Genomic DNA, 27052 nt, shown 5'->3' on the forward strand with positions numbered 1-27052 from the left:
TAGAGTTTATAGTTGTAGTTACCTGTAAGGATTTCTGCTTACAAATCCTTGAGAGAAATCAACCACAGCGGGTGTGAAATTTCACGGATTAGTTGATGATACCTAAGTATCTACCTGACCTTTGCACTTGTGCTGGAAAAAACCCATAAGACCAACAGCAGCAACTGTAGGGGCAGCAGCTGAGGGACAAGTCATAAAAGGTATCGAATCCTACATAACGCAATGGGCGGTCCTTTTGCATTCATCTTACCCACTTCTAGCCAAGTGTCCAAAAGGTTCGGTGTCAAAAACGCGCTAAATGCCACCCCCGTCATGAGGCTGCGGCTGCTTCTCAAGGGTGCTAATTGCCTAAACACTTGACCGACCTTGAGATTGTGCAAATAGTTGAAACTTGTAGTTAACTTGAAAATTGCCTTGCAGCCCCCAAGAGAGTTCTTCTTGTCATTGAAGTGCTAGAATGGCATTCCTTCATTCCTTGTACCTCTAACCTCTAAACACTCTCCTGCTGTGTTGCACTCGAAAATCAACAAAGCAACAACCAACCGAAAGTAGAATTTTGCAACAAAATTTCATTCTAATTGTGTATGTGTATGTGTCGGCCACCCGCCTGGCCTTTGTCTGACCAACCTGGTGGCAGGTGCAACCTAGACTCATGATCTTTATCTAAATCATTGTGTACCTAGAAAAACAGATGCCTTTATGATTTTGCACAATGTGAAAATGAACAATGAAATGCGAAATGAAAATGGTAAGGCAAGGAAAATTCTTTCTTTTCTTCTACAAGTTCAATTATCTACGGTTGATTAGGCAAAATTATTTGGATTGATAATTGAATTCATTTAGATTGACAGCTCTCACAGTGAGCTATAGAAGGTTCATGAAAGAAATTAGCTTCATTCAACTGAAAATTACCTAAACGAAACAAAGTAGAAAGATGGAAATTATCTATAAGGTAAAACTCACATGCTTAAGATGAAATAAATGCTTGAAACACATTATAAGGTTGTTAGTCTGATAGTCTAAGATAAACTAAGTGCCCATTTAAATTCTATTCTAAGAATAACAATATGAAATTGTGTTATTGGGCGCACATGAGCCTCTTAGCCGAGTTAAGAAATGCTTCTCCTTAGTAAAGTAATCTCCATTGCACATCTTACACATGAGTGTGTGTGTGTAGGAGGGGGGTTGGTGAGGTCGACACAGTGGCGTACATAGAAATAAGGTCACAACAACTGTTTACATCTACATACATAAATAAGTAAAGGCGCTCTCTCTCACACTCTCTGTGCTCCATCTTTTTGGGACTCCTACACTGGCGTCTGCATACACAACGACTGTCAACAAGTACGCATATTGATTTATATAAATGGTTGCATTGAAAGCATAATTTATGCATATATACATACATATCTGTATAATCGCCAGACCAGAGAAAGAAACCTCAGATCCCTTAAAGCCAATTAATTTCCGCCAAGTGGGGGGAAAGCAACAAGAGCAACAACAAAAGAAATAAACAGACAGAAAAAAAAACAGGAAAGAATGGTGCAACTAAAACAAAGCAGACATCTTCCAGTTTTGGGATAAATTTAGACATATATATTTTTTTTTATATAGACAAAGAGAAAGAAGTGAGAGAGTAGAAAGAAAACAACTTTCAATTGAGACTCTCTTGAGTCTCCAGCAGCATTTCATAAATATATTTTTAGCTCATAAATGTCTCTTTCATATACTACATGTATTTATGGTCTCTAATGAAGCTGCATCTTAAGATTAGACAGGTGTCCAAAAATAATAAGAAGAAGGAGAATAGGACCACACAAGCTAACAATATGGAGGGGATAAGAAATCAAACGTCATGGGCTACCAGGGTGTGGTGTTCTTACCTGTTGTTATAGCGCCGTCCTAATCACAAAGAAATCTGACAGGGGTAAAATGAATATGATGGAGAAGATGCTTGCATGCAAGACACAAATCCTGAGTTGCTCTCCTTCAATTTGGTTGAGTGCATTTTTAACTCTTGCACACACACACTCACACACACACCCAAACTCAAGTGCTTTTCACGCCCCGAATGCAATGGAAAATGAGACCAGACCACGACCAGGGCAAAGCAGACGAGCGTAGGAGACCACGACAAACAAAAGCGGCTTTTGTGGCTCCAATTCCCTTCGTTCCCCAATACCCACAACGTGACGTCCTTTTGTGATGTCTGTGAGCGGGTGTTACGAATGACTGCTCAAGTTACAATTTGATTTCTGATTCCGTTTGCTTTTCATTACCCTGTAGGGCAAAAGGGTATACCTATTAAGATGGTTTCAAAGTAAGTTTGTTTGTCCCATTTAAATTTACCTTTAAATAATTTGACAAATTGACAGTCAATTGATGATTGTTTACTTCTATACTTAATTAATAGACGCTTTGTTAGGTATCCATAAGTCGTCATTCCAGCTAAATGGAAAATATATTTCCCTTTTTGTTGATTTGTTGTGCCATTCGTGCAGTTCGTGCCTTGGCCAGTGTTTTATTTATACTCAGACGAAAGCTTTTTCCAAGGGGAGGCAACTTACTTATAAATAATTCAGACGGGGACATTGCATCATGCCCAGAAGCAAATCAAAGACAAGTCGTCTGTTGACTCTTAGCTTCAGTCATCGAAAGACACGGAATTATCTACGGGAAATGTCGCCGTTAGTGTGATTTAATTACAAATTTCACCTGTATGCTTAAATTAAACATATTTTGCCTTTAGGTGAAACGTGAAAATCATGCAAAGTGCTAACAAAATTTAACAACTCAGCTGAGACCAGGCTATCACGATGATGATGATGACGATGATGATTTTATCTCGCCGCATTTTGCGCTGCGCATGCGCAGTTTTTGCGTTTAACCCAAATTTGTTGTATGATGTTCGTTCGTGTTGGCTTGGCTCACTGCCTGCCACCTTGTTGCAGTTACTTTTACTACTTGTCTTATCGTAGTTGTTGTTGCTGTCGGGTGAAAGGCAAGTGCTACTGTTTGGTAGATTTCATTTTTGGATATGGAACATAAACGGCATGGCATAGACGCCTCTGCCAGTTGCTGATGATCTTGAGGATAGATGAAAACTTGAGTACTTTAAAGTGCTTTGAAAATAAATTGAATAAGTACTATAATAGGTGTCATCTGCAAACTGTTAAGATTTAAGACCCTAAAGAGTTAACTGATTTTAAAATGGAGATATACATCGATTTTGTTACATCTTTTTATAATCTACAAGAAAAGTTTAATAGAAACCTATGAAACGGTTTAAAAATAATTTTTAATTCAATTATTGTCTTAATTTATATAAAAATTCAAAGGTTTCTTTTTCTATTTAGGCTTTATTGTGAAATCTGAACTTTTAACACACTTTTAGTTTAGTTTTTATTGCCAAATGATAGATCATATCTTTCATTAGATTTTAAGTTTCGGACTGATTTCAAAAATATTCTTTCATTATTTCGTTAAAATTATTGAAATATATCTATTACTCAATTGTTTTTATTTTATATATATTGTTATATGTATTGTTATATATCAGAAAATTTGGTTTATTATTATATTTTTAAGAGATTTTATTCGATAGCTCTCTATAATTTAAGTAAGCCAATACAAAAACCTACTTCAGTTTTTGACTCCTTAATTTTTTTTACCAATATTATTCATAGAAATATTAACTTTATTTATTACATTGCTTTTGCCATATATTAAAAAACTGTCAACGATTTTCTAGCCACACTTTCTTACCATATATGATCATCCCTTGGACATTCAAATTGAATTTTAAAGTTTAACGAATAAATTTTTTTTCCAATACTTTATTTTCCGGCATGTGCCAAGCTAATTCATTATCAAATGAAATGTCTACAATTAAAACGCCTCTCATTTTTTTTTTTTGTATGTGAAAGGAAAGCCATTTAATTAAATTGTAATAAAGTGTGTGTGTGTGAGTGTGTGTATGTCTGTTTGCTTGTGTTGTTCCCTTCTAAAACAATTTCAAATTGGTTTTTTTCTGTGGGTTTATTTTGAATTTCTTTTCCTTATGCAAGTTTAGTTTGTTTGCTCGAATAATTTATTATTCAATTATGCTACAGCACAAAAAAGGAACAACAACAACAAAATAACCAAAAACCAAGTCAAAAGTTTCAACTGTAAAAACCGAAAAAAGAAACTTGAATGAACACAATGTATGTAGATAGATACATAGATATGTATGTATCTTTGAATGCGTTTTGAATTTGAATCAGGGTCCCTACTATGCCACGAATCATCATCAACGTCATCGATGAACTCCTCGGCAACGCCTTCGCCCCTTCCCCACCCCCATCCTTAACCATGCCTTGCCTTGCCCTGTTTATCAATTAGGCACACACATTCGATTTCGATTTTGAGCAACTCCCAGAGACATTCGAAAAATGCATTCGTAATGCATTTGCCATAAGCAGAAACAGATTGAAGTGTGAGTGAGAGGAGTGCATTTACCCCACGCTGCACTAATCTGTTTATGCCTTTTTTTCTGTCTCTCTCTCCTTGTATATATAATATTTATGCATCCGAGGTCCGAATGATTCTATTAATAATTGTTGAAATGCTTGAAAAGAAAAAACCAATGTTGTTTTCATCTTCTTTTTGGTTTTGGTTAAAGTGTTGGAAATACTTTTATGGTCCCTCCGATTTCCCGTTTTCCATTCCCTGTTTGGTTTGGTCTGGTTCATCTATTGAATTGAGGAGGCATTCTTAATTGGGTTTTGGCGTTACTTGGTCATAATTTTGAAAATATTTTAATGCCACTAGCCATGATTGAGAGATGGTAATTCCATTGACTCTCCCTCTGCTCCACTTCAAATCATTCAAATGGTTCAAATGGAAAAAGAAAATATGAAAATAGTTTATCTATAACAATTTTTTCAATGTGAAGTTCAGTTTGAGTTTTTGTAATACCCTGTAGACATGTCAGAACGAGGGTATATCCGAAGGAAACGAGAATCAAAAGCCATCGCTAGAAAATAGTCAATGGAGGGTATACCAAAGTCCATATTAATTTTCCTTATTATGTGAAGTTTGTTTTTGCTTTTCAATTGGCTCTTAATTTTATTCCCCTCTTCAAGTTTTCATTTGTATTTTTTCATATTTTTTTATGGCTTTTGCAGTTATTAATAACATTTTTTGTTGTCACTGATGATTGTTATATAGTCTCTGGATGGAGGATTGGAGAGACGGGCGTAGAGATATTTATTTGATTAAGGCCCCCCCACTCCTCCATCCGTTGAATTCTTTTGCCTCCACAGCTCGAGGGTTGACAATTGAAACAGTTGGAAACATTGCTGTGGGTTGAATTAGGGTTGGATGGGACTGGTTTTGGATTGGTCTGATTGAGTCTCTCTGTGGAACCCCCCGTTGAAGTGGCATATAAACAAAACCCGTACGCAAGACACAAATATAGAAACAAATAAACAAACAAACACTCCAGTTTATCCTAGATCCTTTTGTGCATTCAATTCCATCATTATCCTCATATCCATCATTATCATCGGCACGTCGCACATCAAATGAAACGAGACGAGACATCAGTTCGTCAAAAATATGTCAAATTGGAAACAGTGTCTGTGTTTTTTTTTTATTTTTAGCCGCTCGAATCTATCAACACTTCTCAAGCAACCCCCGCTCTACGTCCTCCTCTCATTTCGTTTTTTTTTTTATTTTTACTCAGCCATATGTTGTTTGTTGCAGTCTGGCCTCAGGCTCAGCTTAGTTTTAGTTTTTAGAGCACGAAATGTGATAATTTCTTTTCCTCGTTTCCTTCTTTTTTCTCATGTTCTAGTTTTAATGAGTTTTCCACTTCATGTGGAAAGGTCCTTGAGGCGCCCTTCTGGCGCCATTTGCCCAACAATTGAGATTCACTCTTATCAGTGTGAAAATGCATTTTCTTGCTATTTTTAAAGTGTGTGATATACATGCTAAATTTACTTCACCCCAATATTTAACCCATTAATTAATATCAATTAAGTTTATCATTAGTTTTCTATTCTAGTTGGCTATCAATCACATGCTTTTATTTGAGCTTAATTACTTTTCCCATACAAATTCCACACCTAAAGAAAAGTTCCTTTTAGTATTCAAATCTATACATTTCCCATCCCAAGGGCATTTTCATTAGTCTGCAAGTCATTAGGCTGCTTTAGCCATTAAATAATTTTTAGTTTTCCTTTCATTTCTCATTGGGAATAGATAAATATACATACATACATACATATATGTATGTATCTGTAAGTCGGCTTTGCCTTTATTTAATATGGTCAAAGGAAAAAGCCATCAAATCAATGGGCTTAATTTTAGTTATTTACTTGGACTTTAATATGTTGATGGCTAAGCTCTTTGTCTTTAATATTGAAATCTCTTTTAAATACATATTTGCAATGTTTATAAAACTGTAAAATTTAATAATTAAATAAACAATCGTAAAAGTTTTCATTTATAAACAAACCACATAAAAACTATCTAGAAGCATGAAAATATATAAAAAAAAACCCATAAGTTTTTTATATAAATCAATGAATAATTAACACACTCAAAGCTTATTCTAAATCATTTCTTAATGGTTTTATTTAGCAACTAGAGAAAGTTCCTATCTAACAGGGGAGAACTGAGACTAGTGCCCTATACTATGGTTAATCCAACCAACTAAAAGCTTAAAGCAAAACGTTTCTTAAATTTTTTTGCTTTTTTTGATTCATTCAAATCATTTTGCAACTGTTCTCTGACCCCCAAGAGCTTCTTTTCACCGAATGTCACTTACAAATCTCTTGCAACTGGAGACACAAAGTGACAGCAAACAAAGCCGAAAACCAAAAAACCAAAAACCAAAAAAAAAATCAACAACAAAGTGTTGCCAAATAGGGAGAAATCGGCTTATAGCACAAAAAACAAAAAAAACACGACAAGTTGCCCAGCAGCAGCTCTTCATCATCATTTTGTCTCTGTGCGTGTGTGTGTGTGGGGAGGGGCGTGGTAATAATAAAACACAAAATCTTTTTTTGGTACTTTCAACATTTCTGTTGTTGGTGTTCTTGTTGTTGTTGCTCCTGTCATGAGACAAAAACTCTGACGCGTGTGACATTTGGCGCTGGAAAGTGACTTTTGAACAAGTTGAGAGGACCGACGACCGCCTGTCTCACTGACTGGTAAATGCTGTGGACTTAACAGAAGCTAAACAACAAATGAGTTTTGTAGGGGGAAACTATTTCTTTTTGGTTGTTTTGCTGTGGTTTATTGTTTTCTCAGCTAGCTAAGTGATTATACCCCTATGGGCCACCACAAGGGCCTCGTCACCTCGTATTTTGCGAAATATCTGAAGAACTGTATCTGCAAGATACACTCATCCACATCCTCGTCCCCAATCTTACCCTCATCATCTTCATTTTCATACTCGGGTGTCTGAGCTGAGCGGCCCTAATTAGACGTGTTATATTTTTTTTTTTGTTTCTTTTTTGTGTTTTAGCTTCCACAACGATGGCTAAATCTGTTTCTATGTAGAATATAATTTATGAACTTGCTAATTTTAGTCATTGCCCAGGGCCATATATCAAAATTCAGTTCAAGGAATGAAAGAAACGTGCTTTTGTCTAGCCTAAAATTTTGTGTGATTTTCTTATTTCCCTTAATTATTACTTGAATGTTCTCTTTTTTAAACAAATTCCATTAAAAGATGCATTTAACTGGCTAATCGGTAAAAGCAGCTCGTCAACTTTCAGTTAAGGCAACTGAATTTATTAAATTATTAAGGTGAATTTCATTCAGATCAGTTGACTATATCCTTTTACTCTACTTCGAAGTCTTGCAGTCAGTGTTCGAATATGTTTTCGAGAGTTTTTCAAACGATTTAAGCCAAAGACAATCTATTCTTTGTTTGATTTCTGCGACAACTAGAAAAAGAAACGATTAAGCTTTATCATAACATAATTTCTATATGTAATTACAACTTACTTATTGATCATCTAAGAGTCCTTTGGCATCGAATATGGGTAGCATTTTTGCCACAATTTCGTGAGCCTTTGCTGTGCTATATAGAGAGTCCTGGAATTTTATGGCCTGTGGTGTATTCTCATAGAAATCAACAAATTCTCCCAAAACTTCACCCTGATATACCATAAACGGTTGGAATACCAAAGACACAAAAACAGCTGGAAAAAATTTTGATAGTTAATATCGATTTGCATTTGCAAAGTAACTTTTGAAACATACCAAAGAAATGCCGTTTCTGAAATTCCAATTGATATTCAAATAAACTGGGAATGTTGCCCTTATAGTTGAGCTTCTCCAGATTCTGTCTTAAAGCATAATAATGTCGCTGCACCAATTCCAATTGTCTGATCCTCACATCCTCCTGAAGGGATGTACTAAAGAAATAGTGTAAGTCCAAGACTGGTGAAGTGATTACACTAAATTGAAAATCGATTGGGACCACAGATCTCGGTTGTCCTTGACTATCATATTGAAACATTATGTTGGTGGTCCAGCAATCACCATGAAGCAGAGTCTGCAAGTCCTGATCATTGACATCATGAGCGCGAGCTGCGTACTCCATCAGATTGGTGAGGGTACGCTCCAATTTGTGATAGTAGCGTGACTCCAATTTTGGTTCACTCTTCACATAGCGCAACAGCGCCTTAAAGAGACCAGTGAATACCCGTTTATAGCCATCGCGATCACGGGAAAAGTAATTGACTAGAAGTTTCGGAGGCATCGATTCAGGATGGCGCTGTTTTAGCACTGTTGCGGCAGCATGGAACTTGGCCAACATGTCAATTGTAAGCTCAGCATGTGACAGATCCAATTGCTTAACACGATCCGCATTGATATATTTGAGTGGTGCCAAATCCTCGAGAATCATGATTTCATGCTCACGATCCACACAAATGGCATTAGCATGCATTTTATCAGTGATACCCACTTCAAGCAGAATCTCTGACATCTTGGGCAACACAAACTCATACATATCCATCTCTCGAGTATAGACTTCGTAATCTATAAAGAGCTTTGACTGTGGGGCATCCTTGGAGCATCCTTCCTTCAGCAAATATGTTTCTTTCTGCACGGCATTCTCATTGCTTCGTTGGAAATCCACATGGATACGCGTCATAACCCCCACCCAGTTGTCACCTTTGCCCGAGGCTGGCTTCGACCACAGTTTAAGGACTTTCAACCCATTGTCCTTATAGTAAATTCTCAGTTTAGACTGAATATACAACTCGGTTAACCATTCGGGCAGCATTCTCTAACGACTGTTGCAGCTCTACTAACTGCCACTTGCTGTCGAGGCAAATGATTTTATAAAAAAAAAACCAAAACAAAACACTACTCTTATCTGTATGATTATTCTAACCTTGATAGACAATCTAACTACATAACGTGACTGAGGTGTGCTGCATTATATGGTGCTTGGATTTTATGGCCACTCCTGAATCTCTATTCATCTGTATCTCTTCCTAACTGTATGCCCTCCACTGTATTCTGTTGTATTCTAGAACCTCTAGTCGTTCAATCTATTAGGGATCTTGTTATGTAATAGTCAAATACATTACCACTCACATGACTTTAACTTAATAAAAGTATAAAAATATAAAAACGGAATTGTAGAATGCTTCAAATATCATTTCGACTACTTGCGAAATCTCTCAAATATGCAACGATAACGACAATTTACTTCGACTTTAAACATACCCTGTATTCTAATAGTGCTTGAGGTTATTAATGTTTCTGAGATATCTGATTTTAGATTAGATTTGTGCAGATATCTATCCCATTTACCTATAACAATTAGCTAAAATATGAAACTACTAATGCTTACTTATTGTTAGTAATTATATTTTGGTTTATTCATAGTGAGAGTGAGAGTGAGAGTATCTTTTGGGCAACTATGCCAAAGTATATTCTATTAAAACGATTCAGGACATAAAAATAGCAACCACTAATTAAGCTTATCTTTTATAATATGATGGAACTAAAGGTAATTAAGATAAAAAATAAACAAAACCATTGTCTAATAAATAGCAAACACTAGATTTATATTCATTGTGAGTGTGATGAGTATATATGAATGTATGTAGTTCTATTTCACCATTCTGGAATACTTAGCATCGAATTAATTGATGTAGACAAGTTCCCCACACTGATAAGTAATCATTAGAGTAGAAATCTCGTTTCGTCGTTTCGCTGTTGGCCCAGAGGCGTTGACTTTAAGCCTATTAGAGAGACAACATTACAGACAGTCGTTTCGGGTGTGGCCTTTATTCTCCATTTGCCATGTTTGACAATAAGTAATAAGTTGATAATTAACAGCATTTACATCGTTAGGCTTTATTAATGATTTCTGTGTTTTTTTTCCTCTCCTTTTTTCCAGCATACATTGGTAACTATTTTCCTGCCCTTAATGAGTTTACAACTCACACTGTGATAAGGCCCAAAGTGCAACATGGACGAACTAAACGCTCTCTTCAGAGCACATTGGATGCAGCTGTAAGTAGTCCAAACTATATATATTTGGCAAGAATTTACTGTAGACGAGTTAATTGAAAATCAAGTTTATTCGCACTACCATATAAAATGCCAGCTAAAAGCTTACCGTAAGCAATTTTAATTATTCTCAGCTATTATCAAAAGGAGTTAAGCAAAATAAACTGCCAAGTTTACATTGAAAGTTTAATTTAGAACCAGGTTGGATTGGGTTAACTTTGGCCATCCCGTTATTGTAATACACTTGGAAACTTTTCAAACGTCGCATTAAACGTTGGCAAATTGTTTAGGCAGTTTAGGGTGTTACCTAACTGAAAAAGGGATCACAGGATTTTCCATGAACTTTTACCAGAAATGTAAATAAGTTCTTTCAAATCATAGATTAACAAATTCGCAAAGTTAGAGCAAATTAGTCACACTATTAGTTTAGATTGATAATCGTTTGCGGCAGAAGTAGCTAAAAAGGGTTAAGATACTTTACAGTCTTCTGTTCTGGAATTAATATAATCTAATCTAATTCTTGCTGCTTTTGCAAACGTCTGACTAAAATGAATATGCTCCATTTTTCCTTATAAAGTTGAAAAACTAATTATTTTCGAGCATTTAAAAGTCAGAAACAAACCCTTTTATCAAGAAACCAAGGGCAACAAGTCAGAGATTAACTTTTGCCAAAAGAATATACAATTTAAGCTGCTGGAAAATTAGCTAAAAAAAAAAAAAAGTATGTAAATTTGTGCAAAATATTTTCAACTGTTTTGGTGGGGGATTTTGTGGTTGGTTTGCTGTGTGGTCTTAATGCCCTTTGGGCGCGTCAGGACAAACGCTGGCAAACCCCATTTTAATTAGCTACAACGACCAACCCCAATCCAGAGATATTTACAACCACGTGTCCTTTACACATTCGCACCTTAAATGTGGGCAGAGGGAGGGGACCAACACGCCCACAATTTGCATGCAAAAATGAAATAATATTACACCTTTTTAATGGCTTAATCTTGTTATCTAACCTAACTAGGATGGTCTGCACGCTCAACATATAACCCTGAGCTATTTGCATCAGGGGCAACGCATACAAATCGAACTACTCCGCAATGATCGTCTTTTGCCGGATACTCATTTCCTTCGCTATCAGAATGCCAGTAAACTGGCAGCTAAAAGCAACGGACATGGACCAGTTGGCAATGTGGTTCGCAATTTTACCAAGACTGAAGTTGATTTATGTCACTATCAGGTGAGTTTCTGCCAGCCCAATTGGTTTGGTGGAGGAGGAAGTGGTTTTGATGGCAATTTTCAATTGGAATTTTTGCTTCAGGGTCACATACACGGCCAAGCGGATTCAAAAGTGGCTCTCTCCACCTGTAATGGTGGACTCAATGGCGTTGTCTTTGATGGCAGGGAAACGTATTTCATACATCCACACATCGATGGCACTGGCCGATTGCTGGATGACCATTTTCTGCTCAGGTGAGTTAATTAACAACAAAATGGACTCAGAGACTACTAGAAGTAGGTAGTTTCATCCCTAGCTGGCGCTTATCTAATTGTAAAATGGGTTTGCTTGTTGTTACCCCTTGCCTGATATTTACTTACTTGTCGTGTTTATGGCAGGGGGTCACAGTTTGCTATCTGAAAGTTTGCCTATTTGTGGGCCACAAATATTTGTTTTATTGGCTCGTTGACTTTGCCAACGTCTCTCTGTCTTTCCCCTGGATAGACCCGTTAATTCATTATGTTTATGGGTCGCTTCCACTTCCGTTGTTAATAAGTTGTTCTGTTTTCCTTTTTTTTTGGCCACGGAAATATCAAATTACCTTTGATTTGTTTTACAGTCACGCAGATATGGTGCAAAAGAATGCCACCTGTGGCTATGACAGCCACAAGGACAACCACAACCATGACAGGGAATGGGAGAATGAGGAACCGTCGATACCCCAACGTTTAGATGGCGGGGAATTCCAACGCATGTTCCTGCGAAGAAGACGGCGCGATGTCGAAGAAGTGGGCCATCTGATACGTGGTCCCTACAATGCCAACAAGTACTCCAGCTATGTGGAATTGGTCATTGTGGTGGATAATAAAGTGTATAAACATTTCGGTGAAAATACCAAAAAAGTGCATCAGCATTGCAAGGATCTGGCCAATATAGTTAATGCGGTAAGTCAACACCAATTTCCATGTCTTCCTTTAACTAAATGTTGTATCCTTTTTAGCTCTACGAACCGCTCAATATATTTGTGGCGTTGGTGGGCGTGGTTATATGGAACGAATCAAACGAAATCGAATTCTCAAGCGATGGCGATGTCACACTTCGAAATTTCCTCAACTATCGAAGCACTAAACTAGTGCTGGAGCATCCCAATGACAATGCCCAACTGTTGACCAAAGAGACCTTTGCCGGCGGAGTAGTTGGCAAGGCTCTGAAAGGACCCATCTGCACGTACGAGTATTCGGGCGGAGTGAGCATGCAACACAGCCAGATTTTGGCCGTTGTGGCCACTACCATGGCCCATGAGATGGGTCACAACTTTGGCATGGAGCACGATTCGCCCGATTGCCATTGTCCAGATGAGAAATGCGTCATGGCTGCCTCCAGTACTGCAGTGGTTCCAGTGCATTGGAGCAGCTGCAGCATCGATCAGCTAACGATTGCCTTCTCGCGTGGTATGAACTATTGCCTACGCAACAAGCCCGAGAGGTTGTTCGATTCGCCGCAGTGCGGCAATGGTTTCGTCGAGCCTGGCGAGCAATGCGACTGTGGTCTGCCGAACCACTGTGAGAACACTTGTTGCAATGCCCACACTTGTATGCTGCACTCGAATGCCTCATGTGCCACCGGCGAATGCTGTGACTTGGATACGTGCCGACCCAAAATGGCAGGCAAACCGTGCCGCGAGGCGGAGAATGAATGCGACCTGCCAGAGTATTGCACCGGAGAGTCGGAGTATTGTCCCAAGGATGTCTATCGACGTGATGCGGAACCCTGTGATGGCGGTCAGGCCTATTGTTTCCATGGAAATTGTCGCTCCCATGGCAATCAGTGTCGCGTTCTGTGGGGACCCACTGGAGATAATTCCGAGCATTGTTACTACAAGAACAAGGAGGGCAATCGTCTCGGCAATTGTGGTTACAATCGTGTCAACAAAACCTACGTGCCGTGTGCCACAGAGCATGTCAATTGTGGCATGTTGCACTGCATCCATTTGAATGAGCGTCTCGAATTCGGCATGGAATCGGCTGCTGTCCTGTCACACTCCTATGTCAGTCATGATCGCAAGATTGTGGCCTGCCGTTCGGCCGTTGTAGACCTTGGGCTACAGAATATCGATCCTGGATTGACCCCAAATGGGGCAAAGTGTGGGGACAATCGAATGTGTGTGGATCAACGCTGCGTAGCTGTCAAAGATGTACTAGCCAAAGGATCGGATTGTCCGGACAATTGTAAAGATCTGGGTGTATGCAATAGTCGAGGTCATTGCCACTGTGAATTGGGCTTCGGTGGCGAGTCCTGCTCCCGACCAGGTCCCGGTGGTTCTGTAGACAGTGGACCAGCTGCGGACTCAAATAGTAAGCTAAAGACAAACGCCTCAAGTGCGGCATTCGTTAAAGATCTCTTTTTTCTCTCCTTCAGGTACCGTTGGATTCCAGCGTTTCATATTTATGCTATTCTTTGTGATTCTTCCGCTCTTTCTTTGCGTCTGTTTGGTCTATTACTGCCGTAATAATAAACTGTTCGCCGGTGGAAAGCTCGCCGATAATATGTATGTATCGACCTCCACATCCAGCAATAGCAACAACAACAACAACAGCAGCAGTCGGAGCAGTAGCAGTAGCAGTGGCAGCGGCTCACCAGCCGCTGTCTGCTGTGCTGGCATCTCTTCGTGCTCCACTACTATTTCACCCACCACAACTAGTTCTACGTCTGCACCACAACACGCACCACCATCTATCAATAACACAATAACTAACAATTTGATTAACACTAAACCGCTACCCCCTGTCCCTGTTACCGCTACAATAACTAATATACATGCCACATTGCCGCGCTTCAAGTCCAGCCAATCAGGCACTAATTTGGCTGCAGTGCATCCGCCTGCCATGCCCAAGAGTAAAAGCCATTATGAGGTGCAGCCAGTTGCTGTAAACGTTATGCGACGTAAACTGTCAACGCCTCAGATAACCACTGCCCCACCAATTCCACTACATCGCAACAATAACAACACCAAGAACAACAATAACAACAACTCGTACAACACTGAAACACCATTAAACAACAGTAACAACAATACACTGAGACGCAAGCTGGACATCACGGCTCCGCGTCTGCATGCAACAACAAATCCTCTAGCCCTAACCGAGGGCGCCCAATACATACAAAGCGACCCCGCGAGGTGCGCCCCCAAACCCTAATATCGAATATTTGCAAGAAACGCTGCCACAAACAATTTAGCATGACTTTAATGCGCTTGGCTTGATCAAGAGTTGCGATATACTTGTAGAAGATCGTGAGAGAATTATCTTTTAAGTTCAAGAATCCATCACTTTTGGCGCTCCTTTTTCGGGAGTTAAATAAGCCAAGTTTAAAAACAATTAGTAATGAAATTACAAAAATAACATTTATGAAATTCCATAAAGAAACTCGTGATTTAAATTCTCTATCACATTTATCACTGCAAGTGTATCAAAAACTTTAAATGTGCTTCCAAAACTGCCCGAAACCCACTCAAAAACCAAACAAATTTTCACAACCACCAATTAAATCTGTTCGTATTATAATTTAAATTAACCAATTGAATTAACTGCCATATACAATGTTTGAATGTTTCATTTGTTTTTTTGTAATGTATTTTAGCTTTATATATTTTTAATTTTATATAATTTTTAAAATAAATGTTTTGTTCTAACAATTGGGTGTTGGTCTTGCCAATTATATGTTATACATAAGATTTAAATGTAGATTTCCACGGCTTGAGTTGGTGTTGGTTTTTTAATGTTAAACTCTTTACGCACGCATGAACTTTCTTTCTTTGGTATGTGACACAGACAATGCTATGCACTTCAGCAAATAACCCAAACATATCTTATTTAACTAATCAATTATATACTTTTACAGCCTGAAGACAGCCAGTGGAAATAAACAGCCGTCGATGCGATCGAATCAAAATGGCAGTGGACCGCCTCAAGGAAATGGATTGCCCAAGTCTACGCCGAGTAGCACAGATGATATGAATTCAGCTCTGCTGAAGACACCAATCGATACGAACGATCCGAATGCAGTTGGAATGTTTGGCAAATTCAAGGGATTCACCCTGCGTCCGTTAAATGATGCTTCGCCACCGAGTAACTACAATGGACCGAATGTGGCATTTGTGCAACCAACAATGCAGCAAGACAACAATGGAGTACCACAAAGGTTAGCACCACCACCGCCAGGAGGTAAAACAGAGGCTGCTGCTGGGAGTGGAGAAATTACGAAACCCACAACGACCTTGCAGCGGGCAGCTCCAGCACTTCCACCGCCAAATCCGGGTTCTACAGCCCGTCCAATTATATCGAAACCAGTGCTAGATTCTAGCACAATTACCATGGTGCCCTTGAATGGTGGTGGTGCTGAGGCAGATGGCAGTATTTCACCCACACGTTCGGCTCCCGCACCGCCTGTTCCTTTACACACCGATCCCAAATTAAATGTGAACCGGAATGGTACCATACGTCGCTTTGCCTCATTCTTAAAGAAGGAGGAGAAGCCACCGCTCAAGGAGAAGACATATATCGATCGGGAGAGATTAAGGACACTGGAAATTTCGTCGCCCATGCCCGTCCCAGGCGCCCCTACTGCAGAGTCCTCAAATTCAGACTCAGAACCTCCATCTCGGGAAGAGGAAACCAAGAATTTGGTTAAACGTGCTCAGTCTATGCGCTCACCCACCAAGAAGGCACAATTGCAGACATTTGGCTCAATGCGCTCGCCTCCCGGACGTCCCAATAGCACAGTTAGTGGCAATACCACAACGCGGCCAAAATCTCCACCTCCACGTCCCCCGCCATTGATCAAGAAAACTAATTCCACCACTTCATCAGGCTATCAATTGCCGGTGGCCACAGCACAGACCACAGTAGAGAACACCTACGATGATTGTGAGTTTGTAGAGAAAGCTGTCCCATTGCGGGCCTCCAACGATGACATCTACTCAGTCATCGATGAGATTCCCCCAGCGGCACAGACATTGAAGCGCAGTGATTTGGTAGCCAGTATGGCCAGTAATGGCAGCGGGGACATGGGTCTTTTGGGTGAAATAGTCAATGAGTTTGAGAAATTAAATGGTGACTCCATTTACTCGGGCAAACCCGCTCCAGGATCACCAACAGAAGCATCTCTAGCAGAAACACCGCGAAGTCCACAGCGTCCAGCGCCGCCCAAGCCTGCATCCACCGTAATCTCCAGTGCGGAGGATAAGCAAGCTGCTGCTCCCACATATTTACGGTCTCCGGCCGTTAATGCGCCGGTCGCTCGAGTGGCTCCTACACGATCTGACATATCACCATCGCCAGCATTCTCTAGCTTCAAGCCGGCTCCGGCTGGATCCGGTAAGGTGATACCAAAAGCAACTAACCAAAGCCAGGCACAAGTCACACGCACAAACAGCCAAAGTGGCCAACCTGGCTCTGGCATGCGTCCCAAGTCCTTCACAAAGACACAAGCAAAAACACTGCCCAATGGAGTGCCGGCCCCGGCCACCATACAGAAGCCCAAACCGCTGTCGGCGAAGCCATCGTTCAGCGGCGGGCTAAAGCGTAGTCCTAGTGGCGGGGCCACCTCAGCGTCAGCAACTGCCGCTCCCACGCCGCCCACAGTGAATAGCACAGCGCAAGCAATGGGGACACCAGCGTCTGGGGCGCTAAAGTCCAATATTGCATCGTTGACTCAACGTTTTGAGCAGCGCAAATAATTAAATGGCTGACTGAAGCAATCGCCGCCAGATTGACTACGATCAAATTTCACATTGCACTGACTACCCTTTAACGACGCCTCCCTCTACACTCCTAATCCAATGCCCCACAAGGGATTACCCTTGTCGTTAAAAATTCATTCCTATCAAGAAGATATTGATGATGATGATCATCATCTTTCTAGTTAGACTTTAAGGCGTTGCTTAAATTAAATTAAATACGTGCTTTTAAGTATCTCAATGATTAATTTTTAAGCTCTGCGTGTGAAGTTTTAATTTAGTGCTTAATTGATATGATATGATTATGATAATAATCCTTATTGATGTATTGTACATGTATATGTATTTATGTATATGCTTTTGTAAATAAAAACCAAAGAAGTTAAAATGTCACAAGAAGAAATCAAAAATTAAACAATAAACACGATACTCTGATCCGCCTAGTTAATTAATCCATTAACTACAAACGATCGAATAGTCAGTCCACAATTAAAGCAAATAAATTCCTAGATAATGTGTTGTACAGCAGTTGTTAAGCGCCAATATATCACAAAATCAATTGGAACTAAACGAAATCAATTCAAGATTCTAAATGTCATTAACAAAACGCAAAAGTAATGTTTCATCAGAATGTAAAAAAAAAAACAAATACAGACGTTATGTTTAAATATACGTAATTAATTAAACGAAATGTATGGAAATGTGTTTCATTTATTGCAAAAGATCGAGTGAAATGATTCTTTGGAAATATTTTCAATATAAATTTTGGAAATTTATTAGAGTTTTTAAAATATAACGTAACGTTTGGTTTGATAAAAAAAATATCGATAGTTGTTGCCAATCGATGGTTATATCGATACTTTTACCATCTCTATTAAGAAGTCCAAATGAGCGCACGAAAGGTAAACAATTTAAATAAATTTGAAATTATGTGCTTAAAACGATGTAAATCCTTTAGAAAGCTTGGGTGGCATCGGCCTTTAGCCAACTGGACTCCACGCCAAAGAGTACTTCTGTGATAGACACAGCAACTCCAGCGAGGCGGACCAGGAGTAGCTCAACGGTTGGAAAAACAACAGCAACAACGAGAGCGCGAAAGCCAAAGGAGACGCTGGATGCCAGTGCCGTTGGGACGCCAACAACCATAGTAGACTTAACCATCACAGAGGATGATGACGATAAAAGGGAATTGCCTGCTCTAGCGAATGATAATTGGATGGAGAATTTTGCACCCAGTCAAAGCGATGAACTGGCCATACATCCAAAGAAAGTCGAAGAATTGCGGGATTGGCTGCGCCATTGCGAAGCAATGCGTAAGAAGTATCCCGCACAAATGTGCCTGTTGACAGGACCTTCGGGAGCTGGCAAGACTGCGACATTGCGCGTCCTGGCACAGGAATTTAATTATCAGATACAGGAATGGATTAATCCCGTTGACTGCGAGGTTGTGAATGCCTTGGGGGACCAAAGTAATGGAAACTCCTACGTGGGCTCCCAGTTGGAGGCATTCAAAAGTTTCCTATTACGTGCATCACGTTATAAATCACTGCTGGACAAGCAAAATAAACGACTCTTATTGGTCGAGGATTTTCCCAATTTCTTACTCAACGATGGTCAAACCATCTTTGAAGAACTAATCGAGTGAGTCTATAGATAAATATGCTAAAACTCTTTCAATTATTGTGATTTCTTGTGGTTCCTACAGCGAATATGCTAGCTATGGCAAATCTCCTTTGGTCTTTATTGTGGCTGATTCTAAATCGCGTGGCTTAAACATCAGTTACAAGCTCTTTACCGACCAGCTGAAGGCCAAACATCGTATTACTCACATTAGCTTTAATTCCATTGCCTCAACCATTATGCAAAAGTCAATGAAGCGATTTTGTTCCCTAATGCAACAAGATCAAAACAAGGCCATCTACAAAGTTCCCACCCAATCTGTCGTGGACTCAATTGTGGTCGGCGCCCAGGGTGATATACGCAACGCTTTGATTAATCTGCATTTTGGTTCCCTAAAAGGTGTACCAAATATACCTGTTAAACAGCTCGATGTTAGCGTGGTCAGTAAAGGCCGCAAACGTAAAGCCCAAAGCACATTAAAATTCATTGGACGGGATGAGTCCATAACCCTAATGCATGCCCTGGGTCGGGTTTTTAATCCAAAATGTAAGCTTATCAAAGAATATCTAAAATCCATGAACTCTAATATAGAGTTTGCTTTGCCCACAGATAATGAAGACAGGGAAAAACGCCTACAGCACAGTCCTGAGGAAATAGCCGAAGCTTTTTCGACAGAACCCAAAAATTTTATCAACTTTATACATGCAAACTATTTACCACATTTTCGTGAAATAGAAGATGTTGTCTTGGCTAGCAATGACATAGCCTTGGCCGATCTTCTCCTGCAGGAATATCGTGACGACTCGTTGGCTGTTGGGGCCCTCAATGTCGCTGTGCGCGGATGTATGGTGGCCAATAGCTCACCCATTAGCGGTTGGATGCCTGTGCGTGGACCAAAACGCCTAAATAACCAACCACAAGTAACTCCACTAGAGCAGAAACTTTTGGGCATTGGATTTGCTGGCATTCCAAAAGCAAAATACGCCAGCGAATACAGCTCTTTTGTTAAATCCATTGCAGCCAAAACTAAAGAGGAATTTGAAAGCTATTAAAGTTAGTAAAGTAATTACTTTGTTATTAATTTAACATATAATTAGTCATACCTATTAATTCAAGTTAGACTGAAAAAAAAATGTAAAAAATTGATAGCTAATAATTAAGAGCTAAATTATTTAACTAATCAATTGAGGTTTCAACTCTAGGCTTTTGTGTGTCAATCCTGTTATAGATTTCCAAAGAAATTCCAAATCACATTTTAATAAAAATCTATTACTATTGCATAGTGTAAAAATAAAGATTCCCATTAATCGAGTTTAAAATTTAACAATTTATTTTCTAAAAAATATTCATTCGTTAAAAGCGATAGAGAAAGCAACGCTTCCGACATGATAAAAAAAAAGCAGTCAACTTAAAGACATTATTTAGATTAATCATTAAAACTTGTAAATTAGAACTGCATTACCCAATGAGATATTCTGGTGAAGCGTTTTAGATTATAAACATAATCTCTAATACAATTTTGGCTTGGATAAATATTTACGAAAGGAAGGGCCACACAAAGACACAGTAACTCTAGCATTTTCACAAGCGACTTAAGTACTAAACACAAGGAGCTTATTAAAATTTGTGCTAGATTCTAGCATTGATTGAGTCTTCTATATATACATGGGTGTTTTGGAGACTTGGCTTGTCTCTTTATTTGGTGGCTGGATTGCCATTTGTTGCCCCATCATTAGAGTTTTCGTCATCATCCATTTGATTGGAGTCCAAGAGACGACTGCGCTCCTCGTCATTGGCATGGCCATTAAGCTGAATGGGCGAACGCGATCGGGAACGACTGCGACTGCATGAGTGGGCACTGCGCTCCACATGACCATTGGCTATATTGAGACCAGCCACGCCCATGGCATGATCATCGCTGCTGCCCGAAGATGTTGTGGACGATGTGGTGCTCGATGTAGTACTGCTACTATCACTTTCGCTATCCTCACTGGAAGAGTCCATGGGCGTGGGCTGTTGTTGATTTGGTGGCTGTTGCCGTGCCTGTAATTCAGAGGCAGAGCTTGGCGTTGGAGCTGCTGCCGAAGGTGGTGATGCAGCCGCGGCTGCTGCTGCTGCAACCGCTGGTCCACCGGGAGGGGTCGAACACGAGCGAAGGAAATGTGAACGCAGAACTGCGAGAATAAAAGAAGTAGTGATTATTAGATTTATCTCTGTTTATATTCAATCATTGTATACTCACATTGGTTTTCACGCGTCAATTGCCGCAGCTTATCCTCCAAACTACGCACCTTGGCTCCACACTCTTTTGATACATTTTGGGCTTTGGAATATCGATCTTCGATTTGCAGACATTCCTGGATCAGCTCTTGCTTGCTCATTGTGTCCAATCGTTCCAATCGAGCACGTTCATACACATTAGAGAACTCCTTGGACAAGAAGAGTACCTCCGTTTGCGAGCCAAAGCAATTGTCATCGGAGTCGTCTTTCCGGAGTTCCGACATGTGCTCTTCCATCAGAAATCGATTTGTATTATAAGGGACTAGGAGGGATCGTGAGCGCACCAATTTGGCTCGAGCATTGTGACGTTTACTGGCTTCTCCGCCACTGCCAGCACCTCCACCAGCTACTGCACTGGATCCGGGCTGCATATCCAGTTTCCATGATGGACCGTGATTCTTGTTATTCTGCTTAGGCACCATTTTCGATTTCTTGCCGCGCCTATGCTTTCGCTTGGGCATGGCACTAATATGCCTTCCTCCGCCTCCATCCAAAGGCCTTTGAGTTGAACTTTCTGAAACAACAAATAAACAATATAACGCAATTTAAAGCGGTTTTCTTTTGGACGCCCAGTAACATCTTATCGAAAGCAACTCTACGACTGCAACTGCAGCATAAATAGAACAACAATAGTTGTCATTTATCACTGAAATTCGCACGAATTAAATCGCATCATTTTACCTGGTTTGATAGCTTCGGCCATGACGAAGTTCACTGTTGCTTCTTTCAAAAATTTTTACCCAATTTTCTAAGCTTGCGAAATCGCAAAATGTCAAGCTCCAACGTTCTAAATAAAATGTTTTGGCTCCCCTTTGCTCTTCTTCCCATTAGAGCTGGCGAAATACCGATGACACTGAAATGCACAAACATCGATAATAAACAACAAGACGAAGGCTATCGTTATATTTTCAAACTTCAAATGTAGAAACGGCTTTTGATCAATTTTTTTTATTTGTATTCGAATTGCGCACATTAACTTTACATTTACTTTAATTTAGGCCCTCAGTTTACTGTGTATCCATTCTATGTAAGATGCGACTCGCGTAAACACATCTGGCCAACCAGCCGAAGGACATGGAACAGGGCCAAAGGATAACAAGCCACCTAATAGATAAGCATCATTCTTATAGAGCATCAAGGGTCCCCCAGAATTTCCATGACACTCGTTGGCATTAGCCTTACCACACAGTTGCGAGGGCTGGATATTCAGGTGATAGACCGAGTACTTTTCTTGACAGTCCCTAAGAGAAGTGATAATAACTTGGCTTTTCCGCATTCTGGTACTCGTTTTGGCCTGCCAGCCGCCCACCTCAGTGACCAGGCCCTCTAGTTCGTCAGCACGCAGTTGCTTGTTGGGCAAACAAATGGGCTGAACGAAATCATTTAATTGTGCCAAGGCTCCCAAACGAATAAGGGCAATGTCATTCGTTTGGTTGAAACTATTTTTCTGGTATAAGGGATGGACTATAACCTCTTCCACAGCAATGTCTTGGTAAGTTGGAGCACAGTCCACTTGCATGGACCTGTCCGACGAAACTTGGCAATCAGGATTGGTGCTGGTATCCCACTCGCCGACGCGTACGCCACTAAGTGTCCAATTCGAGCTATGAATGCAGTGTGCTGCTGTGAGGAGATAACGCTGACTGATAAGTACACCTCCACATGCGTGGATTTTCTCATTGTTCTCTGAAAGTAAGGGAAACGGGATTAACCCAGTCATGATTCTCGTCTACAGTTTTTGGATTTCGGTAGAAATATTTACGCTTCGTAAACTCAATGAGGGCCAACCATGGGTACTCCCTGATCGTTGTTTCTGTCTGATTGTTACGCTGCCACTTGACTCTACCACAGTCTCTAGGCAGCAGTGGGTGATTAAGGGCTCCCAGACCCACTGTACTTGGGCAACATGCCTGAGGAGGATTGAAAACTGGCATACATATTTCATGGAAACTTGCGAAATCCTTACCTGGATATCCTGATTTAGTATATCGCATTGATTTTCCCTTAATAAAATCCGATCACTATCTGATACATTGCCGGCTTCCAGGATTTTCATAAAGAAATCACATTGACGTACCGGAATGCAGTGACCCCCTACCCTTCCATCGGGAAGTTTTGCTAAGCAGTCAGGAGTCCTTGTCCTCTGACCTGCAAGTGAAAATGAAAATTGTGATTTTAGACAAGTGTTAATACGAGTTTTAGCTGCCCCAACCCGAGACCCCATCACGTACTTACCCGCCGCACTCAATGCCAACGAGCAAAAAACAACAGCAACTATAAATAATTTAATTCCCATAGTGTCTGGAGCAGATTAACCAGATTTCCAATCCGATTTTGAATTATTTACAACTGCTCCAAACAAGTCGGGTTTGTGACTGAGACTGAGCGATTGTGACTAACATAAAGCCCCTTGTATTTAGCAGGAGAGAGAGCTATGGAACGAATGAGTGAACGACTATAAAAACACAGAGAGCGGGTCGCGAGATCCAGATAACAAAATCGTATTAGCGGAACTGGGACTAGCTTTCGAAACTACACCACTAAACAAAGAAATGTTTTTAATTGTTTTAAAAAATTTGAAATATACGCCATGTCAGTAATATGTATCTTGTTGAACACGAAATATGTTTTAGATGTAAATTTGATATTCAGTTTTTTTTGAAAACAAATATTGATATTTAGCTGTTTCAAAATTAAGTCCAATCGAAGAACAATTAAAAAATGAAGAAACAACTGCCGTTACAGATATGGTTAATGCATTACAAATTTTTAAAAATAATTTTTGAATTTAATGCCCATTTTGAAATACCGTTTTTTTCAACTGACTAATTTCTAGCGGTCTGGCAACGCTCTTCCACAAACACACCCAAATTACTCACGCACTCATACAGTTGCACAGAGCTGTCCGCCATCTTAGTTGCGTGTAAAGTGAAATAATAAAATTAATCAAAAAACGCATTTAAATCGTTGCCCAATTACTTGAAACACAATAAAGTGCTGCTAAATATATTCTCCTACAGCAACGCAATCGTTTCGAGTTGGCAACTTAAAGATTTCAAGGCGAAAAATTCAATTGAAAATCGAATTGCGGTGTAAAGAAAATTTTTTTTTACTGCAAAGAAAAAAATTCCCAGGTCTGTCTGTGTGTGTGCTCATTTGCGTGTGTGTATGAGTGCGGATGTATGTATGTGTTAGACGCCTAGAGTTGCCAACTTTTGAGTTATTTTCAAATTTTTTAAGGAAAATTATGCCTGCTAATTATGTTTATAATATTATCAATTTTCCTTTAGCACTGCATGTCCAAAAATATAATTGCATACATATGTCTTGTAAATACATATAATGTATTTTTAAGCGTTTTTTGCTGGGTTAAACTATCACTGTCATATGGCAACGCTATAAATTGACGTAGATGTGTGTGTGTGTGTGTTTGTTGGTCTCTGTACGGGGGAGGGGCTAGGAAGGGGTACACAAACAAAGTACGCTGCGCGCTCCGCTGCGGCGCCAGTTTGCTTTTGACTCGTCATCAGACGGTTTGGTAAATTTTTTTCGCTCTCGCTGCCTCGTACTTGTGTATGAGGGAGTGTATATATGTATCTGTATGAATGTGTGTATGTGGGTGAGCGTGTATGAGTGTGCTCGCTGCCTGTGACGCATTCTTGTTTTCGCAGTATTTCAGAGGCCGTCGCGTTGATAATACATACAAATAATAAGTGTGTGTTTGTGTGAGTGGAAAAAGGAACCAAAGTTCGACCACAACTGAAATGAAATAGTTGATATCAATTATATTTATTTCAACGAAGGGCAATCCAAGTGCATGTGCAAGTGTGTAGTGTAGTGTAAGCAAACGAGTAATGCGCCAGAGCAGGGTGAGGCCAAAGGAGAAGAAGGAGAATTAAAGAAAACATAAAAACGCCGGCGATTTTTGGGTGCGCTCCCGCACACATCAACACATACATGCATACCCACACACGCATACGTGAAATGAGATGTGAAGCAGATGAGAAACTCTAAAACCGCTCCCCCCACGCCATCGACAGTTCCCCCGCGGCGCCCGCTTTCTTCACCCAGCAACGCAAAGTTCATTTACACGGGAATTTGAATTTGTTGAATTCGTAATTTGTTTTGTTTAGTTTTGTGTTGATTTGTTTATTAGCACATTACACTCAACACACATCCATAAAAGAGAGAGAGAGAGAGAAATGTACACATACATTCATACATATGATGAATAAATGGATGATATACGCAATGTATTGGTGTAAATTATATTAGTTTTGTTGCCGAAAAAACGAGGCAAAGTGAAATAACAAAAATAACAAGTGTATGTGCATGTGTTTGTGTGTGTATGTGTGTATTTATGTTCGTGCAGCAGCTGTTATGAATACAAAAGCAAAAGAAAGAATAAACAAAAAAGAAAACCTCAATCAATCTAAACACCTTTTAATGGAAAATCACCGCCTAAAATTCTTTGCTTCTCTTTAATTCAAGTTCCCTCAAAACGGATATTTGAGAACTTTAATTAAAGGAAATTACTCGATTTCTTAATAACAGAAATCGATGATTTTTTAAATCTATAAAACAAATTCTCAGAATTGCGGAATAATAAAAGTGGATTTTTCATGATAAGAATAGATCGGAAATTTAATTCAATGTGTGTTTCCCCCACTCTGTCCACAATGTCAGCTGATTATGACTGTATTTTTTTCTTAGAACCTTTGATAAATGTTTAAGAAATGTATTATGTGGCAATCTATTCTGATCCTAGAAATCCCTATATATTCTTTATAGATCTTTACATCTCTTGTCTGTTAGATGGACTTTTAATGTTGTGATTGAAAACTTCTAAAGATTTTTTAAGCATTAAATTCAACTTTGCAATGAAGTTCAAAATTCTGAAGATACAAATATTTCATTAAAGGGGATCATACTTGCATATTTATAGAGGTTTTTTTTTATTTAATACATGAGCTCAAAACTAAAGTGGGAAGTGACAGCAGGCCACAAACTCTGGTGCTGCCTACATGCTCCTCTATACTCTTGGGTCTCTGTGTATGTGTGTGTGTGTGTGTGTGTGTAGAGAGTTTCGTCTGGCTTGGTTGACTTGGCTGTGTCTCGCTGACGCTGTTGTGCCTTTTGGCCCCCAACCATCTGCCTCTGACTTGGTTTCTGCCTCTGCCTCTCGTGCAACAACACTCCATCCTCTTCCTCTCATTTGTTGCTCTCCGCTATAGTTGCGGTCGTCGTCGTCGTCTCCGTCATCATCATCATCAACATCGTCATTATATAGTGTTTTTTTTTTTCTTTCTTTCTTTTCCACATTTAGCCTTCAGTTTCCGGTTATGAAGGAAGCAGCAAACGGGTTCGGGGCTTCAGTTTTCCTGCATTTGCAATGTGCATTTTATTGTAATTTCAGTAGAGTTGTGCGTCAATAACAACGGACGGGCTGACTGACTGACTGACGGACAGAGAAAAGAGGGAGTGCAGCATAAAAGTTTACCTTTTCAAGGGACATCCAACCACATTTCTATGTTTAACTATTTAACTTGTTTGTTTGTATTGTGTATTTGTGTTAATTTCAGACAAGTTTTTATTTTTTTTTAGTTTGAAAAATGTTCAACTGGTAGTTGATTTTGTAGCCCATTGAGCGTAACGCTATGGCTCTGGCTCTGCTC

At 39.7% G+C, this 27052-nt stretch overlaps 5 protein-coding genes across 5 annotated transcripts in view; 2 read left to right on the plus strand and 3 right to left on the minus strand.

Moving 5' to 3' along the window:
• Positions 1-18168, plus strand: part of LOC6650203 (disintegrin and metalloproteinase domain-containing protein 12) — a 36162-nt gene extending 17994 nt beyond the window's left edge. Inside the window, exons 2-8 of the mRNA XM_002074032.4 lie at positions 10418-10533; positions 11546-11761; positions 11843-11994; positions 12360-12684; positions 12741-14094; positions 14159-14288; positions 15641-18168. Of these exons, the coding sequence (XP_002074068.2) occupies positions 10418-10533; positions 11546-11761; positions 11843-11994; positions 12360-12684; positions 12741-14094; positions 14159-14288; positions 15641-17477 (4130 nt within the window). The 3' untranslated portion in view covers positions 17478-18168. The remainder of the gene's footprint in view (positions 1-10417; positions 10534-11545; positions 11762-11842; positions 11995-12359; positions 12685-12740; positions 14095-14158; positions 14289-15640) is intronic.
• On the minus strand, positions 7259-9309 carry LOC6650107. Its single transcript, XM_002074031.4, has 3 exons — positions 8260-9309; positions 8002-8198; positions 7259-7940 (listed from the first exon to the last, which is right to left on the minus strand). The coding sequence occupies exons 1-2, from the start codon at positions 9287-9289 to the stop codon at positions 8002-8004; spliced, it is 1227 nt and encodes a 408-aa protein (XP_002074067.1). The 5' UTR covers positions 9290-9309; the 3' UTR covers positions 7259-7940.
• A 119-nt stretch (positions 18169-18287) lies between the features above and the next one.
• On the plus strand, positions 18288-20408 carry LOC6650204 (cell cycle checkpoint protein RAD17). Its single transcript, XM_002074033.3, has 4 exons — positions 18288-18379; positions 18436-19118; positions 19183-19643; positions 19707-20408. The coding sequence occupies exons 1-4, from the start codon at positions 18365-18367 to the stop codon at positions 20147-20149; spliced, it is 1602 nt and encodes a 533-aa protein (XP_002074069.1). The 5' UTR covers positions 18288-18364; the 3' UTR covers positions 20150-20408.
• LOC6650205 (protein HEXIM2) lies at positions 20405-22221 on the minus strand. The gene is made up of 3 exons (XM_002074034.4): positions 22059-22221; positions 21340-21891; positions 20405-21271 (listed from the first exon to the last, which is right to left on the minus strand). The coding sequence occupies exons 1-3, from the start codon at positions 22078-22080 to the stop codon at positions 20793-20795; spliced, it is 1053 nt and encodes a 350-aa protein (XP_002074070.1). The 5' UTR covers positions 22081-22221; the 3' UTR covers positions 20405-20792.
• An 88-nt stretch (positions 22222-22309) lies between these two features.
• On the minus strand, positions 22310-23755 carry LOC6650206 (serine protease easter). Its single transcript, XM_002074035.4, has 4 exons — positions 23613-23755; positions 23344-23525; positions 23140-23287; positions 22310-23063 (listed from the first exon to the last, which is right to left on the minus strand). Exons 1-4 carry the CDS (start codon positions 23671-23673, stop codon positions 22372-22374), a joined length of 1083 nt encoding a protein of 360 aa, XP_002074071.1. The 5' UTR covers positions 23674-23755; the 3' UTR covers positions 22310-22371.
• Between the last annotated feature and the right edge of the window lie 3297 nt (positions 23756-27052).

This window comes from Drosophila willistoni, chromosome 3R (genome assembly GCF_018902025.1).
Source record: "Drosophila willistoni isolate 14030-0811.24 chromosome 3R, UCI_dwil_1.1, whole genome shotgun sequence".
NCBI lineage: Eukaryota > Metazoa > Arthropoda > Insecta > Diptera > Drosophilidae > Drosophila > Drosophila willistoni.

What these genes read in the sequence shown, in the direction of transcription:
- LOC6650107 (XM_002074031.4), bottom strand. Translation starts at nt 9,289, where the DNA reads ATGCTGCCCGAATGGTTAACCGAGTTGTATATTCAGTCTAAACTGAGA. An exon ending in TCAGAAACGGCATTTCTTTG is followed by an intron (nt 8,199 to 8,259) that starts GTATGTTTCAAA and finishes AATTTTTTCCAG; the next exon opens with CTGTTTTTGTGTCTTTGGTA.
- LOC6650204 (XM_002074033.3), top strand. An exon ending in ATCTTTGAAGAACTAATCGA is followed by an intron (nt 19,119 to 19,182) that starts GTGAGTCTATAG and finishes TGGTTCCTACAG; the next exon opens with CGAATATGCTAGCTATGGCA. An exon ending in TCGGGTTTTTAATCCAAAAT is followed by an intron (nt 19,644 to 19,706) that starts GTAAGCTTATCA and finishes CTTTGCCCACAG; the next exon opens with ATAATGAAGACAGGGAAAAA.
- LOC6650205 (XM_002074034.4), bottom strand. Translation starts at nt 22,080, where the DNA reads ATGGCCGAAGCTATCAAACCAG. An exon ending in GGCCGAAGCTATCAAACCAG is followed by an intron (nt 21,892 to 22,058) that starts GTAAAATGATGC and finishes TTGTTGTTTCAG; the next exon opens with AAAGTTCAACTCAAAGGCCT. An exon ending in ATTGACGCGTGAAAACCAAT is followed by an intron (nt 21,272 to 21,339) that starts GTGAGTATACAA and finishes TTATTCTCGCAG; the next exon opens with TTCTGCGTTCACATTTCCTT.
- LOC6650206 (XM_002074035.4), bottom strand. Translation starts at nt 23,673, where the DNA reads ATGGGAATTAAATTATTTATAGTTGCTGTTGTTTTTTGCTCGTTGGCA. An exon ending in GTTGGCATTGAGTGCGGCGG is followed by an intron (nt 23,526 to 23,612) that starts GTAAGTACGTGA and finishes TTTCACTTGCAG; the next exon opens with GTCAGAGGACAAGGACTCCT. An exon ending in TACTAAATCAGGATATCCAG is followed by an intron (nt 23,288 to 23,343) that starts GTAAGGATTTCG and finishes AATCCTCCTCAG; the next exon opens with GCATGTTGCCCAAGTACAGT.